The sequence below is a fragment of the Salmo trutta genome, chromosome 2 (genome assembly GCF_901001165.1).
Source record: "Salmo trutta chromosome 2, fSalTru1.1, whole genome shotgun sequence".
NCBI lineage: Eukaryota > Metazoa > Chordata > Actinopteri > Salmoniformes > Salmonidae > Salmo > Salmo trutta.
The window spans coordinates 61,048,542-61,066,151 of record NC_042958.1 but is presented as its reverse complement, the minus strand read 5'-3'; the positions used below and the strand labels follow the sequence as shown (position 1 = coordinate 61,066,151).

Sequence of the window (17,610 nt, the reverse complement as noted above, 5' to 3'; positions counted from 1 at the left end):
TGGAAATGCATTAGAAAGCTGTCAAATCCACAAGCGGCTGCCACAATGATATCTAAACCGGACATTTCCATTGACTGCACCGAGTCGGATTAAGAGAAATCCCATGCAGCTTGTTTACAAGTTCAAACAATGGAATGTGAGATGTAATCTACACCACAATTAGGCTGATAGAAATTCTCTGAATTTTTTTTCTTTAAGGATTTTCAATTTGAGCATTATTATTTCTAAGACGATGCCAGGATCGCAATATTCTTTCCATGGCAAAAATGAAAACAAGAAGCAGACTATACTCTTTGGTCCTTTATAAACTTGCTGTATGTAAAATATTGTGTTGTATAGCTTGGAAAATAAATGAAAGGTGACTGGATGACAACATAATGATGTTTGTTTCCAACATGAGGGCTGGTTTCCAGTGATACTGGTATCGTCCCGGCCCTATTTCTATATAGGCTACGCTTTCTCGTTCTGAACTTCAAACGCGAGTGGGACAGGTATGGCTTCGTGACAATGATCACAAGAGCAGCTGCTCACCGATTTGACAGCTCAAACACAGTTCCTCAGACACCTCAAACATCAGCTATGTGGGTGTCTACTATCGCCAGTTAACATCGATCTGATTGAATCTAGGCCTTAATGTCAATAAATATACCTTGCATGTGTGTGCACGCGCATCTCTGTGTACGCTACAGGTCAGTGGAGGAAGGTCCTGTGTCTCTCAGCCGTTGCTCCTGCTGTGAGGCGAGAAGCCCTTCCTCCTGGACCAGCTCCTCCCCCACCCCACGCTTGACCAACATCTGCCCCAGCCCCGCCTTCTCCAGCGACATCGACCTATGCTTGGCGCCCCTCTCCGGTGATTGGCAGGAGCACCCAGGAAGTAAGCCATGTCATCCATATTTCTTGGGAAATGGGGATTTTTATGAGTATTTTAAGAAAAGGGAAGTGTAAATAGAAATTGACGCTAGTAGCACACATTTCCGGAATGATTAGAGGAATAATTCTGTCTGCTGCATGACTAGACAATTTGTCTGACATAGTGTATTCGAGGTGTTGTATTTTTAAGTGCGTAATACATAATATAATGTTCAATCAAGTGGTCTCAACTCATTAGTATCTCTAATGGCTTATGTACCGTCCTTAACCATACTAACGCTCACTCTTTCCTTCTTTCTCTATCTGTTGCTCTCTTTCTGTGTCAGACTGCAGTGGGCTGGTGCAGGGTCACAGTGAGATGGATGTGGCTGGCTACCTGGAAGAAAGATGTCACTGTGGTATCTCTGCCCTCTACCTGCAGGGTGAGACACAACACTCCTGCATTACAGAGACAACAAACACACACACACACACAGTTGCACACAAGGGCACACCAGTGGAGGCTGGTGACGTGAAAATGTTTGGATGGCAGACCCATGGTATAGGCGCAGAATGCACAAAGAGGACAAAGTGTCTTTTGAAAAAAATTGTCAAAGACAAATTTATTTTAATTTTAACCTAAAACATTTAATAGACATTTTATGGGGAATGAGAGGGCTACTTAGTGTGGGGAAGAGATCACAGCAGTGACTGAATGAGGCATGGGTTGAGGTGTTCAGAGGCTTCTGTGTAGGACAGGCTCATCATGAATGGATGGTGTTGGAGAAGAGTTCCAACACTTCCACTGAGGGCAGGACAGGATTTGACTGGGATAGACCGAAGAACAATAACACGACACGGTTACAAAAAGTGATGAGAAGGATTTAGTCCAAGCAAGGATTAAAATCCCGTTGAGGTGTAGTAATGTCAATGTGTATGTGATTGACTCTATATACAGTAATGAGAGAAAATGGACAGGGCTACTCGGTGCTTGGAGAGGAAACATTCATTGTGCCACTGGATGAGACGACAAATGAGACATGGCTTCAGTTCATATCAGGAGGGAATTGACACTGGGAGCAGGAGTTGACTTTTTAGGGGGTGGATCAGCTTTAATATTGCTTCCAATGTAATTGTCTGCATAATTTCCAATCCCATATACACACACACACACACACACACAGTTGAAGTCAGAAGTTTACATACACTTAGGTTGAAGTCATTAAAACTTGTTTTTATCACTCCACAATTTTCTTGTTAACAAACTATAGTTTTGGCAAGTTGGTTAGGACATCTACTTTGTGCATGACACAAGTAATTTTTCCAACAATTGTTTACAGACAGATTATTTCACATATAATTCACTGTATCACAATTCCAGTGGGTCAGAAGTTTACATACACTAAGTTGACTGTGCCATTAAACAACTTGGAAAATTCCAGAAGACGATCTCATGGTTTTAGAAGCTTCTGATTGGCTTATTGACATCATTTGAGTCAATTGGAGGTGTACCTGTAGATGTATTTCAAGGCCTACTTTCAAATTCAGTGCCTCTTTGCTTGACATCATGGGAAAATGAAAAGAAATCAGCCAAGACCTCAGAAAAAAAAATGGTAGACCTCCACAAGTCTGGTTCATCCTTGGGAGCAATTTCCAAACACCTGAAGGTACCACGTTCATGTGTACAAACAGTAGTACGGTGGTATAAACACCATGGGACCATGCACCCATCATACCGCTCAGGAAGGAGATGTGTTTTTTCTCCTAGAGATGAACGTACTTTGGTGCGAAAAGTGCAACTCAATCTCAGAACAACAGCAAAGGACCTTGTGAAGATGCTGGAGGAAACCAGTACAAAAGTATCTATATCCACAGTAAAACGAGTCCTATATTGACATAACCTGAAAGGCCGCTCAGCAAGGAAGAAGCCACTGCTCCAAAACCGGCATAAAAAAAACAGACTACGGTTTGCAACTGGACATGGGGACAAAGATCGTACTTTTTGGAGAAATGTCCTCTGGTCTGATGAAACAAAAATGTAACTGTTTGGCCATAATGACCATCGTCATGTTTGGAGGAAAAAGGGGGAGGCTTGCAAGCCGAAGAACACCATCCCAACCGTGAAACACGGGGGTGGCAGCATCGTGTTGTGGGGGTGCTTTTCTGCAGGAGAGCCTGGTGCACTTCACAAAATAGATGGCACCATGAGGTAGGAAAATTATGTGGATATATTGAAGCAACATCTCAAGACATCAGTCAGAAGTTAAAGCTTGGTCGCAAATGGGTCTTCCAAATGGACAATGACCCCAAGCATACTTCCAAAGTTGTGGCAAAATGGCTTAAGGACAACAGAGTCAAGGTATTGGAGTGGCCATCGCAAAACCCTGACCTCAATCCCATAGAACATTTGTGGGCAGAACTGAAAAAGTGTGTGCGAGCAAGGAGGCCTACAAACCTGACTCGGTTACACCAGCTCTGTCAGGAGGAATGGGACAAAATACACCCAACTTATTGTGGGAAGCTTGTGGAAGGCTTCCCGAAACATTTGACCCAAGTTAAACAATTTAAAGGCAATCCTACCAAATACTAATTGAGTGTATGTAAACTTCAGACCCACTGGGAATGTGATGAAATAAATAAAAGCTGAAATAAATTATTATTCTGACATTTCACATTCTTAAAATAAAGTGGTAATCCTAACTGACCTAAAACAGGGAATTTTTACTCGGATTAAATGTCAGGAATTGTGAAAAACTGAGTTTAAAATGTATTTGGCTAAGGTGTATGTCAACTTCCAACTTTAACTGTATTTTCCTCTCCATGGTAGCTAGATATTGTCTATTTTTGTTAACTTTCTATTAAAATGTATTGTAGTGAGAGAATTTCTTTCGGGATATCTATACCGAGTATGTCCACATACCCGTCTGACCATTTTATTGGTAAACTACACGGTAATGTAAAATAAATATGTTTGTGATCCAGTACTTAATATAGTAGTACACTTATCATAATTTGGTTTTAATCCAGAGATGTTAGAAAAGTATCTAGATCATATATGAGGGTGTGAAGGGATTCTATTTGTGGATTTAAAAGAAAACAACATGAATCATCAGCATACAATGACACCTTTGTTTTTAAGCCCTGGATTTCTAATCCCTTTAATTTTATTTTTGGCTCTGATTTTAACAGCAAACATTTTGATGGCAATAATGAATAGATATGCCAATCGTGGACAACCTTGTTTTACTCCTCTTGACAGTTTAAATCTTTCTGAGATGTGGCCATTATTTACTATTTTACACCTAGGGTTACTATATAGAACTTTAACCCATTTTATAAGAGATTCTCCAAAATTGAAGTGTTCCAGGCATTTGTATATAAACTCCAGTCGTACTTTATCAAAGGCCTTTTCAAAGTCAGCTATGAATACCAGACCTGGTTTCCTAGATATTTTCTAGTGTTCTATTGTTTCCAGTACTTGTCTTATATTATCTCCAATGTATCGTCCATGTAAAAAAAAAAAGTTTGATTTGACAATAGCTTTTTTAATTTAATGCGCTAAGCATTTAGCTATACTTTTTGTGTCACAACACTGAAGTGTAAGAAGCCTCCAATTTTTTTAAATGGACAGGATCTTTATATTTACCACTTGTATCCTGTTTCAGTAATCATGAAATCAGACCTTGTTGGGTGTCAGATAATCTACCATTTATATAGGAGTGGTTAAAACATGCTAATAACGGTCCTCTGAGAATATCAAAAAAGGTTTGGTATACCTCCTGGTATACCATCCAGCCCTGGAGTTTTCCCAGACTTAAATGCTTCAATTGGAGGGGACTTAGCTGTAAATACAAATGGCAGATACATTCCATTACAGCAGCGCCAACATAAGTTTGGGAAACAAGTTTCTCCATGAAGTTAAACTCAAGACAATTCAGAGATCTCTCTCTCCTGATATGAGGGAAAAGTCAAACAGACTGCGCATCTCACCCACTTGACACATCAAAGTAACCCAAGAAACATTCCCGAATAAACCCCTGATCATCCATATACCTAACGATAACTAACAAATGTGAGCGACAGCTCATGTCTGTGGTTTCATCCATTTGCCATGCGAAAAAATGTGCTGCGTTAACCTGACTGTTAATCTCACTCATTCTGAATTGATTCTGACATCCCAGATAATACAGTAGAAACGTTCATATGCCCAGCAAGTAAAGCATCATAACGTGCACTTACCTCTGCAAGCTCCTTGTAGTTGCCCTTGTTAGCTGAAGTTTCCCTCTCATCATTCCCCTTTGCTTTGTCCCATAACGTAGCGGTACGAAGCAACGTGTCCCCTACAGGTCAACACTTACGTGCCCAAAAATACAGTATCTCTGTATCTTAGCTTCTCGTTGTGTTGCGCTGTTTGAATACGTAGACCTTCGTCCATTACATGATCGACGCAACTTTTTCCCAGAACTTGAATTTGATGTGGGAAATGAAACGGGTTCTTCAACAGGTCATCTACAAGTCTCTGCTAGGTAAAGCCCCGCCTTAGCTCACTGGTCACCATAGCAGCACCCACCCGTAGCACGCACTCCAGCAGGTATATCTCACTGGTCACCGCCAAAGCCAATTCTTCCTTTGGCCGCCTCTCTTTCCAGTTGTCTGCTGCCAGTGACTGGAACGAACTGCAAAAATCACTAAAGCTGGAGACTCTTACCTCCCTCACTAGCTTTATGCACCAGCTGTCAGAGCAGCTCACAGATCACTGCACCTGTACATAGCTCATCTGTAAATAGCCCATCCAATCTACATCATCCCCATACTGTATTTATTTATTTATCTTGCTCCTTTGCACATTCATCTTCTGCACATTCTACCATTCCAGTGTTTTAATTGCTATATTGTAATTACTTCGCCACCATGGCCTATTTATTGCCTTACCTCTCTTATCCTACCTCATTTGCACATGCTGTATATAGTTTTTTTTCTACTGTATTATTGATTGTATGTTTGTTTATTCCATGTGTAACTCTGTGTTGTTGTATGTGTTGAACTGCTTTGCTTTATCTTGGCCAGGTCGCCGTTGCAAATGAGAACTTGTTCTCAACTAGCCTACCTGGTTAAATAAAGGTGAAATAAAAAATCCACTACATTGTCGTTAGCTAGCCAGTCTGGCAGAGAAATCTGCACTCTGGTAGCTAGCTAGCTACTTGTTACTAAAGTTAGCAGGGCAAATTTAAATAAATGGCACTAACTCGACACAGAAATAAAGTTTTAAGACCAAGAAAACAGTATATAATGTACCTCCTCCATCTCCTGTAGTTTGAAGCAATGAATTTGAATGTAACAATAGCCTAAATATGCTTAACTATTTCAATCTATCCAACAATGTCACCAACTCACTAAGTTTTTAAATCGCATAGTACTACGTTCATTGTCTGATCCTTTGATTGGATGGACAACATGTCAGTTCGTACTGCAAAAGCATTGATTGATTGGAGGACGTCATCCAGAGTCGTCATAATTACCATGTAGGTCTATGGAAGGGGCCGAGAAGCACCAGCCTCTAGGTTTTGTATTGAAGTCAATGAAGCCAGAGGAGGATGGAAAATAGCTGTTCTCAGGCTATACCATGGTGCTACCCTAGACGGTGCTGTTGAGACTACTGTAGACCGTCATTGCAAAACTGTTTTAATCAGGTATTTGGACACGTGGATATATTGTATCGTTTTAACTAAAAAGGATAACGTTAAAGTAGGATGGTCCTCCCCTTCCTCTCATGAGCCTCCACTGGGGCACACTCATAATACATTTCCTAATTGATATACCCGCACATAACATTGTGCAATAGTCAGTTTTTTGTCATCCAATATTGAGGATGTGGGATTTGGTTTTATGTTTTCTATAATAGTAATTTTAGTGTGTGTGTCTGTGTCAGTGGCCAACTTCTCCTGTGCTGCCGGGTGGCTGCGTGTGCAGGGAAACATCCAGGCCCTGTCGGACCACCAGAGGGCCCTCATCCTCCAGACCTCCCCCACCCAGGGGGACACCTGTAACGGCCCGGCTACTGACCGACGCATGAGCACTGGTGAGCCCCCGCTTGAACAACATTCACTAACCTGGGTTGTGTTAACTAGGCATAAAACGGAAGAAAACTATCCGAAATGGGGACGTTCTCTTTCAATTATTTCATTTGATATTTTAAATGTGGGGATTCATTAGGATCACCTACTTTTGAAAGAACCTATCAAAAGTGTCTGTTGGAGAGTAGAGTGGCAAATGAGGTGAGCCACTCCATCCCATCCTCTGGTTATTCTTGCTTCTTTTCCTCACGAAGAGCATTACTACTATAGCGCTCCTCAGATTGACTGGGCCCTTTTTTTTCCTGATTACCTGCTCACAAGTGAACAATGAACGATATTGCTGCCGAGTGTAGGTCTTCCAACTAGAGGTTGGCCGATAATGATTTTTTTAACATCGATACCGATTATTGGAGGACCAAAAAAGCCGATGCCGATTAATTGTCCGATTTGATTTATTTTTATTCATTTATTTTTATTTAAAATGTTATTTTTTTTGTTGTTTTTTGGTAATAATGACAATTACAACAATATTGAATGAACACTTATTTTAATATAATACATCAATAAAATCAATTTAGCCTCATAAATAATGAAACATGTTCAATTTGGTTTAAATAATGGAAAAACAAAGTGTTGGAGAAAAAAGTAAAAGTGCAATGTGTGCCATGTAAAAAAGCTAACGTTTAATTTCCTTGCTCAGAACATGAGAACATATGAAAGCTGGTGGTTCCTTTTAACATGAGTCTTGAATATTCCCAGGTAAGAAGTTTTAGGTTGTAGTTATTATAGGACTATTTCTCTCTATACGATTTGTATTTCATATACCTTTGACTATTGGATGTTCTTATAGGCACTTTAGTATTGCCAGTGTAACAGTATAGCTTCCGTCCCTCTCCTCGCTCCTACCTGGGCTTGAACCAGGAACACATCGACAACAGCCACCCTCGAAGCAGCGTTACCCGTGCAGAGCAAGGGGAACAACCGCTCCAAGTCTCAGAGCGAGTTACGTTTGAAACGCTATTAGCGCGCACCCGGCTAACTAGCTAGCCATTTCACATCGGTTACACCAGCCTCATCTTGGAAGTTGATAGGCTTGAAGTCATAAACAGCGCAATGCATTGCGAAGGGCTGCTGGCAAAACGCACGAAACTGCTGTTTTGAATGAATGCTTACGAGCCTGCTGCTGCCTACCGTCGCTCAGTCAGACTGCTCTATCAAATCATAGACTTAATTATAACATAATAACACACAGAAATATGAGCCTTAGGTCATTAAAATGGTCGAATCCGGAAACTATAATCTCGAAAACAAAACTTTTTTCCTGTCAGTGAAATACGGAACCGTTCCGTATTTTATCTAACGGGTGGCATCCCTAAGTCTAAATAATCCTGTTACATTGCCCAACCTTCAATGTTATGTCATAATTATGTAAAATTCTGGCAAATTAGTTCGCAACGAGCCAGGCGGCCCAAACTGTTGCATATACCCTGACTCTGCGTGCAATGAACGCTAGAGATGTGACACAATTTCATGTTAGCAGACAATATTAACTAAATATGCAGGTTTAAAAATATATACTTGTTTATTGATTTTAAAGAAAGGCATTGATGTTTATGGTTAGGTACATTGGTGCAACGACAGTGCTTTTTTCACAAATGCGCCTGTTAAATCAACACCCGTTGGGTGAAGTAGGCTATGATTCAATGATAAATTAACAGGCACCGCATCGATTATATGCAACGCAGGACACGTTAGATAAACTAGTAATATCATCAACCATGTGTAGTTAACTAGTGATTATGTTAAGATTGATAGTTTTTTATAAGATAAGTTTAATGCTAGCTAGCAACTTACCTTGGCTTCTTGCTGCCCTCGCGTAACAGGTAGTCAGCTTGCCATGCAGGCTCCTCGTGGAGTGCAATGTAAGGCAGGTGGTTAGAGCGTTGGACTAGTAACCGGAAGGTTGCAAAAACTAATCCCCGAATCCCCCCTGAACAAGGCAGTTAACCCCGTTCCTAGGCCGTCATTGAAAATAAGAATGTGTTCTTAATCTGACTTGCCTAGTTAAATAAAGGTGTAAAAAAAAAAGAATTGGCAAATCGGTGGCCAAAAATACCGATTACCGATTTATGAAAAATAATCGGCCATTCCGATTAATCGGTCGACCTCTACTTCCAACCCTGTTGAGAGGTTGAGTACTGGTAGGAAGGTTTTTGCTCCATGTTGAAATAAATGTTCTACTTCTCAGTCTCTGTTTTAGCTAGCTTCCTGGCTAGCTATTAACCCACGCTGGCAAGGCCAACTTGGCTAGCTCACTGAGAGGTAAGCTGTCCTCACTAGCATATCTTACCTGCAACAATGATAACGTTGCTAGCTCCCTTCTCTCATCTAGTTTAACCTACATTCACCCGTTGTGTTAACTAGATCGACCGTCTCAGCCTCACAGCTGTTTGGTCGAAGAACCACAATAACTCGGCCCCCACGCCATTTCCTGCAGTCCGCACTGAACTAGCCACAGCACACATTCAACTTGAGGTAGCTGCTAGCTAGCTAACGCCTCACTAGCCTCGCGGCTGTAGCGTTCTACTGTGCTTATCATTGCTAGCCACCAGCCGCTAGGCTTCTAACTAGCTAGATTACACCATGCGTCTCTGTCCCCCTAGCAAGCCTTATTCCTCACAATGGCCACTGCTATCCTAGGACGAGCATAGCACAGCACTTGAACCCCCAAGGTTTTGTGCTTGCAGTTCCATGATTACGGGGAAAGATTGCCACCCTCCACGCATCAATTGCATGGGTAAGGAACATGCCCAAGAGGCGCTCGACGACCCTGAGACCTGCAGCATTACAAACTGCCTCGAGCCCAGATGGGGCGAGGCCATGAATAGCCTCGACTCCCTTCCCTCACTGTATGATGACGTAATGTCAGGGGCAGGCGTGTTGACGATGGGATTATTGGGATTAATCTCACAGATATCCTCAAGAGCTCAGGAGATGGAGGATGACGAACCCCAGTCAGTGGTGTAAAGTACTTAAGTAAAAATACTTGAAGGTACTACTTAAGTCGTTTTTGTGGGTATCTGTACTTTACTTTACTATTTATATTTTTGACAACTTTTACTTCTACATTCCGAAAGAAAAGAATGTACTTTCTACCCCATACATTTTCCCTGACATCCAAAAGTACTCGTTACATTTTGAATGCTTGGGAGGACAGGAAAATGGTCTAATTCACACTCTTATCAAGAGAACATTCCTGGTCATCCCTACTGCCTCTGATCTGGCGGACTCACTAAACAAACATGCTTTGTTTGTAAATTATATTGTGAGTGTTGGAGCGTGCCCCATAGCGATCCGTAAATTTCAAAAATAAGAAAAGGTTGCCTTCTGATTTGCTTAATATAAGGAATTTTAAATGATTTGTACTTTTGCTTTTGATACTTAAGTATATTTAAAACCAAATACTTTTAGACTTTTAATCAAGTAGTATTTTACTGGGTAACTTTCACTTTTACTTGAGTTATTTTCTATTACGGTATCTTTTACTCAAGTATGACAATTGAGTACTTTTTCCACCACTACCCCCATTCTCCTGCCCTCTCAGGCCAGCAGGCCCGATGGCCGAGTGTGGTGGAGTTGCCCCTCTGCTGGAGTTTGGGCTCCTTCATGTCTGCAAGCGGTCCGCGGCCAGACTTGGCATCGTGTGGCCGTCTCCTGTGGGGGCTCAGGGCCCATTAAGGGACCTATACGATGGGAAAAGACTCCCGTCTCATACAGTCCCAGTATAATAATTGCTCCCCGCATTACCAAATTGCCTCAGGAAAGTTAAGAGCAAGATTCTTGCTAGGGGTACCCCGAGCTTGGACATCCACAATATGAGGAATCTGGTTTTGGCAACCCTCCCACAGTGGAGCCGTCACTGGCTGACCACCTCAGCCCCTCGCACCATGTTACTAACGACATTAGTGCCTCACTCCGTGGGAAGTTCGAGCATTTTACTGCTTCTATTTGTCAGAATACGTACAAGGCCTCAGCCCAAGCAATCAGAGGTCTCAATGTGACCTCGTTATTGTTGGTGTATCGGGCTGAGTTACTAGAGGTGGGGAGCCTCGACCCAGATGTTTGGGAGGAGATCTGTATGATTACAGACCTAAACCTCCATGTCTGCCGTGATGCCATTCAAGGCTGTAGTTGTACCATGAGCCTAGCAGTGGTGGGAGAAAGGGTGCTTTGGCTGAGCTTATCCAGCTTAACAGAAAGAAAAAGTGGACCTCCTGGATGCCCCAGTGACACGCAAAGAGTTCTTCAGGCCAACTGTCGCCGACATGCGCAAGAAAGAAGGCGAAACCTTCAATTTCTTTCTGCCCTGCAGACCCGGGCTCTGTGGCAGCCTGTTGGTTCCTGAATTACCCTGGGATGGGGCAACAAGCTTGCTTTGGGTGACTGAGATCCCTGGCGACGCAGCAGTCTAGCAAGACTCAGGCTAGGCCCCTGAACCAGGCCAAACCTGTAGGGAAGCAGCCGCAGCAAGGATCCGCCCCTCCTAAGGGTGTAAGAAGTGTCAACCAAGGGCACAGCCCTCTGCCCTACCCTCTCTTTTTGGGTTTAAAGGGGAATAACGGCAAATTGTGAAAATGTGTCCACTTTCCTAAACCCTTCTGACACATTGTTGGACTGTATGTCAGGGAGAGTGAGGTTGAACTAGTGTGTGAGAGCTATGTCAGCCCCCCTGACAATTTTAGCTTTTCTGAAATCTCTGCCGAGCGAGGAGGAAAGGAGCCGACCTGATCCTTGCCTCCCACTTTTACATTGCAATCCCATTGGACATCATTCCACCTGCCAATCAACATTGTCTATCTCTGACTGTAGGCTACATCCCTTGTTGCATGGTGTGATTTTATAATTTTGACAAAATGTGTCTCTAAAATGAAAGGGAAAGATGAGTGAGTGTTAGACTTGGGCGGTATACCGGGTGTTTGTCAATACCATTGAAACTTTCTTTTGAAGTGTTTTAATACACTTTTAATATTTGTAGCTACTTTTTAAGTAAATTACCTGCAGTCAACTTGTGCAATATGTTAGGTGATGAGTGGGTCAGAACTGGAACAGAACCCAGTGGGTCAGAAGTTTACATACACTAAGTTGACTGTGCCTTTAAACAGCTTGGAAATTCCAGAAAACAATCTCATGGCTTTAGAAGCTTCTGAAAGGCGTATTGAAATCATTGGAGTCAATTGGAGGTGTACCTGTGGATGTATTTCAAGGCCTACCTTCAAACTCAGTGCCTCTTTGCTTGACATCATGGGAAAATCAAAAGAAATCAGCTAAGACCTCAGAAAAAAATTGTAGACCTCCACAAGTCTGGTTCATTCTTGGGAGCAATTTCCAAATGCTTGAAGGTACCACATTCATCTGTACAAACAATAGTACGCAAGTATAAACACCATGGGACCACGCAGCCGTCATACCGCTCAGGAAGTAGACGCATTCTGTCTCCTAGAGATGAACGTACTTTGGTGCGAAAAGTGCAAATCCATCCTAGAACAACAGCAAAGGACCTTGTGAAGATGCTGGAGGAAACAGGTACAAAAGTATCTATATCCACAGTAAAACAAGTCCTATATCAACATAACCTGAAAGGCCGCTCAGCAAGGAAGAAGCCACTGCTCCAAAACCGCCATAAAAAAGCCAGACTACGGTTTGCAACTGCACATGGGGACAAAGATCATACTTTTTGGAGAAATGTCCTCTGGTCTAATGAAACAAAAATAGAACTGTTTGGCCATAATGACCATAGTTATGTTTGGAGGAGAAAGGGGGAGGCTTGCAAGCCGAAGAACATCATCCCAACCGTGAAGCACGATGGTGGCGGCATCATGTTGTGGGGGAGCTTTTCTGCAGGAGGGCTGGTGCACTTCACAAAATAGATGACATCATGAGGATGGAAAATTATGTGGATAGATTGAAGCAACATCTCAAGACATCAGTAAGGAAGTAAAAGCTTGGTTGCAAATGGGTCTTCCAAATGGACAGTGACCCCAAGCATACTTTCAAAGTTGTGGCAAAATGTCTTAAGGACAACAAAGTCAAGGTATCACAAAGCCCTGATCTCAATCCCATAGAAAATATATGGGCAGAACTGAAAAAGTGTGTGCGAGCAAGGAGGCCTACAAATCTGACTCAGTTACACCAGATTTGTCAGGAGGAATAGGCCAAAATTCACCCAACTTATTGTGGGAAGCTTGTGGAAGGCTACCTGAAATGTTTGACCCAAGTTAAACAATTTCAAGCCAATGCTACCGAATACTAATTGAGTATGTAAACTTCTGACCCACTGGGAATGTGATGAAAGAAATAAAAGCTGAAATAAATAGTTCTCTACTATTATTCTGACATTTCACATTCTTAAAATAAAGTGGTGATCCTAACTGACCCAAGACAGGGAATTTTTACTAGGATTAAATGTCAGGAATTGTGAAAAACTGAGATTAAATGTATTTGGCTAAGGTGAATATCAACTTCCGACTTCAACTGTATGTAGTCTTGAAATCACTGGCCACATTGATGGATGGAGGCCACTGTGTTCTTGGGGACCTTCAATGCTGCAAAAATGTTTTGGTACCCTTCCCCAGATCTGTGCTTCGACACTATCCTGTCTCGGAGCTCTACAGACATTTCCTTTGACCTCATGGCTTGGTTTTTGCTTTGACATGCACTGTCAACTGTTGGACCTTATTAGACAGGTGTGTGCCTTTCCAAATCATGTCCAATCATTTTACCACAGATGGACTCAAATCAAGTTGCAGAAACATGTCAAGGATAATCAAAGGAAACAGAATGCACCCAAGTTCAATTTCAAGTCTCATAGCAAAGGGTCGGAATACTTATGTAAATAAGGTATTTCTGTTTTTTATTTTTAATTTGCAAAAAATTCTAAAAACCTGTTTTCGCTTTGTCATTATGGGGTGTTGTGTGTAGATTTGATACTGTACTATATATTCAACTACCTTGAGTATTTGAAAAGTTGGTATTTTCAAATAAACTACATGTCTGTTGACTTGTGCTTAAGAGCTGTTCAGTTCCTCTTTGGATTTCTTCACATTTTGTGTTACAAAGTGGGATTAAAATGGATTTTGTCTTTTTTCGAAGCGGAAGAAATATTATTTTTATATATATACCTTGATTAGATAAGTATTCACCCCCTGAGTCAATACAATTTGTAAGTCGCTCTGGATAAGAGCGTCTGCCAAATGACTTAAATGTAAATGTAAATGTACATGTTAGAAACACCTTTGGCAGTGATTACAGCTGTGAATCTTCGGCAAGTCTAATAAGAGTTTGTACACCTGTATTGTGCAATATTTGTCCCTTTTATTACTTTCAAAATTCTTCAAGCACTGTCAAGGTGTTGGGGACAACAATTTTCAAGTCTTGCCATAGATTTTCAAGCAGATTTAAGTCAAAACATTAACTTGACCACTCAGGAACATTCACTGTCTTCTTGGTAAGCAACTCCAGTGTAGCTTTTACTTTGTGTTGTAGGTTATTGTCCTGCTGAAAGGTGAATTTTTCTCCCGGTGTCTGGTGTAAAGCAGACTGATTTTTCCTGTGTTTAACTGCATTTTGTTTCTTTTCATCCCAAAAAACTCCCCAGTCTTTGCCGATGTCAGGCATACCCATACCATGATGCAGCAACCACCATGCTTGAAAATAAGCAGGCAGATACTCAGTGTTTTGGGATTTGCCCCAAACATAAGGCTTTGCATTTAGGCCAAAAAGTGTATTCCTTTGCTGTTTTTTTTGCAGTATTACTTTAGTGCCTTGTTGCATGTTCTGGAATATTTGTATTCTTTTCACTGTCATTTAGGTCATTATTGTGGAGTAACTACAATGTTGTTGATCCATCCTCAGTTTTCTCCCATCACAGCCATTGAACCAGGGGTGAAAGTAGATTACATTTCTTCCCAGTACAGGACCACCTATGTGTGCACGCACATGCACTCAAAAAATGTATCTGCCTAACAGCCGCCCTAGGCGAGACACAATGTCCACCCTCTCCTATCCCCGCTAAACTAAAATAGTGTACAGTGGGGGTTGGCAATGGGTTTGGCCTCAGGCCAATTTGTTTCTCAGCTAATAGCCGGCAGAACATAATAGCAGCCCAATTCAAAGGCCTATGATAGGTTCAAAATTGTATCTGGTTAGTAGGCTATATAATTAGTTCAACGTCAATAACAGATCCTAATATTTTCATTCTGATTACACTGACAAATTCACCAATGTCTCTTTTTGAAATTAGTTTTCTATATTTCTTTGAGCATAGATTGGGGAAGGACTGCTTGCAAATCAAGAAAATGTCGCTCTGAAAGTCTCAAAAGAAAGGTGGATAATAAAAATAGACGTTTCAGGGAAGAATGAACAGAGAAATAGGCATTCTTACTGTTTCTCCAATGTCAAACCAGAGTGTCTTGTTTGCAATGAAACGGTTGCTGTTTGCAAATAATTAAATATTAGACATCATTATGAATCTAAGCATTGCACTTTGAAAAGTTACCTTTCCACACAGACAGAGGCTCGACAGATGCAAAAACTGCTGGCTACTCGGCAGTTGTTTAACCCAACAACAGAACTGCTTCCTTAAAAGCTGCCTTGGTTTTAACATTTTCTCTTTTCAGAAAGTGAAAAGCTCAATTAATAGGGACAAAATGGCAAAGTCCATTTTCTATCTGTCTCCAATTTTGAAGGCCACGGCTCAGTTTCAGAATGTCATAGAGACTAATCAATATATCCCCATATACATCAGTCACGTCTTTTGTGGGCATTGTAAGCTTGTTTCTAGCATAAGGCATCATGGAATTAAGCATTGTCATAGAACACTTTATATTATCTGGATACACACCACACCAAAGCCCAGACACGGAGGTATTTAAAGAGTGCATGGTGACCGATATTCAAGGATTTGGCTATACCGACAAATCTATACATAGCATAATTGCGTCCATCAAACAGGTAGGCCTACCTCCTTATTTATTTTTTTTAATAGGAAGAAATGGGCTCCAACAAAGCCCTCTTGTTTTTCGTTAAGTTTAATTCAAATTAAGACATTTGTTGAAATAAATTGCTGTCAGCACTATTTGCTGTCCACCGCTGTTTTGATTATTCCGTAGCCGCTCCAAAGCTAATGTCTCTGCCCTCGTGCTTTTTTTATTGTTGACTTTCTCCTGCACACTCTCTCCTCGTTAATAAGTTACTGATTGAAAAAGTGTCTGTCTCATGCTATATTAATACATTTGGTCTCCAGTCTATGGGTTACAGAAAAAACACAGGGTACAACTCTTTCTACCGTAGGCTACATCATTTATGTTAAATCCATTTGGTGGAGTGCTGCATATTTCTGGCAACAGCTCTGGTGGACATTCCTGCAGTCAGCATGCCAATTGTACGCTCCCTCAAAACTTGAGACATCTGTGGCATTGTGTTGACAAAGCTGCACATTTTAGTGTGGCCTTTTGTCCCCAGCTCAAGGTGAACCTGTGTAATGATAATGTTGTTTAACTTCTATGGGCTAGTTGGGACGGTAGCGTCCCACCTGCGGGACACAGCCAGTGAAATATCAGGGCGGCAAATTGAAAAACAACAAAATGTCATAATTCAACTTTCTCAAACATACGACTATTTTACACCATTTTAAAGATACACGTCTCCTTGATGTAACCATATTGTCTGATTTCAAAAAGGCTTTACAGCGAAAGCAAAACATTCGATTATGTTAGGAGAGTACATAGACAAAAATAATCACACAGCCATTTTCCAAGCAAGGACATGTCAATAAAACCCAAAACACAGCCAAATGAAGCACTAACCTTTGACGATCTTCATCAGATGACACTCCTAGGACATTATGTTACACAATACATGTATGTTTTGTTCGATAAATTTCATATTTATATCCAATAACAGCATTTTACATTGGCGCGTGACGTTCATAAAATATTTTTCCTCCAATACTGTCGGTGAATCAGCACAACAATTTACAAAAATACTCATCATAAACGTTGATAAAATATTAAACTGTTATTCAAAGAATTATAGATGAACATCTCCTTTATGCAACCGCTGTGACAGATTTCAAAAAAAGCTTCACGGGGAAAGCACACTTTGCAATAATCTGAGTACTGCGCTCAGAAAAATGCACCAGGCAATACAGATACCTGCCATTTTGGAGTCATCTAAAATCATAAATAGCATTAGAAATATTCACTTACCTTTGATGATCTTCATCAGAAGGCACTTCCAGGAATCCCAAGGAATCACAGGAATCACAATAAATGTTGTTTTGTTCGATTAAGTCCATAATTTATGTCCAAATAACTCCTTGTTGTTTGCGCGTTCAGTAAGATACTCCAAATGTAAAACATCAATCTTTAGGGCCTTTTTAACGTAAAACTTCAGTAATATTCCAACCAGACGAATTCCAATGTTTTGAAAAACGTTATGGAACACAGCTACCTCCTCACGTGAACGCGCATAATTGTGGCCTGGCATTCTCTTGGTCATCAGACTCCAGGAGGTCTTGTTCGCTCTCTGTTGACTGCAAAAGCCTGAAACACGTTCTAAAGACTGTTGACATCTAGTGGAAGCCTTAGGAAGTGCAAATTGAACCCTAAGTCACTGTATACTGAATATG

The 17,610-nt window shown here is 41.2% G+C and overlaps 1 protein-coding gene across 1 annotated transcript in view; it reads left to right on the top strand.

Moving 5' to 3' along the window:
- Positions 1–17,610, top strand: part of si:ch211-183d21.1 (uncharacterized) — a 32,923-nt gene that overhangs the window by 9,882 nt on the left and 5,431 nt on the right. Inside the window, exons 8-10 of the mRNA XM_029709825.1 lie at positions 690–874; positions 1,197–1,292; positions 6,779–6,928. Of these exons, the coding sequence (XP_029565685.1) occupies positions 690–874; positions 1,197–1,292; positions 6,779–6,928 (431 nt within the window). The remainder of the gene's footprint in view (positions 1–689; positions 875–1,196; positions 1,293–6,778; positions 6,929–17,610) is intronic.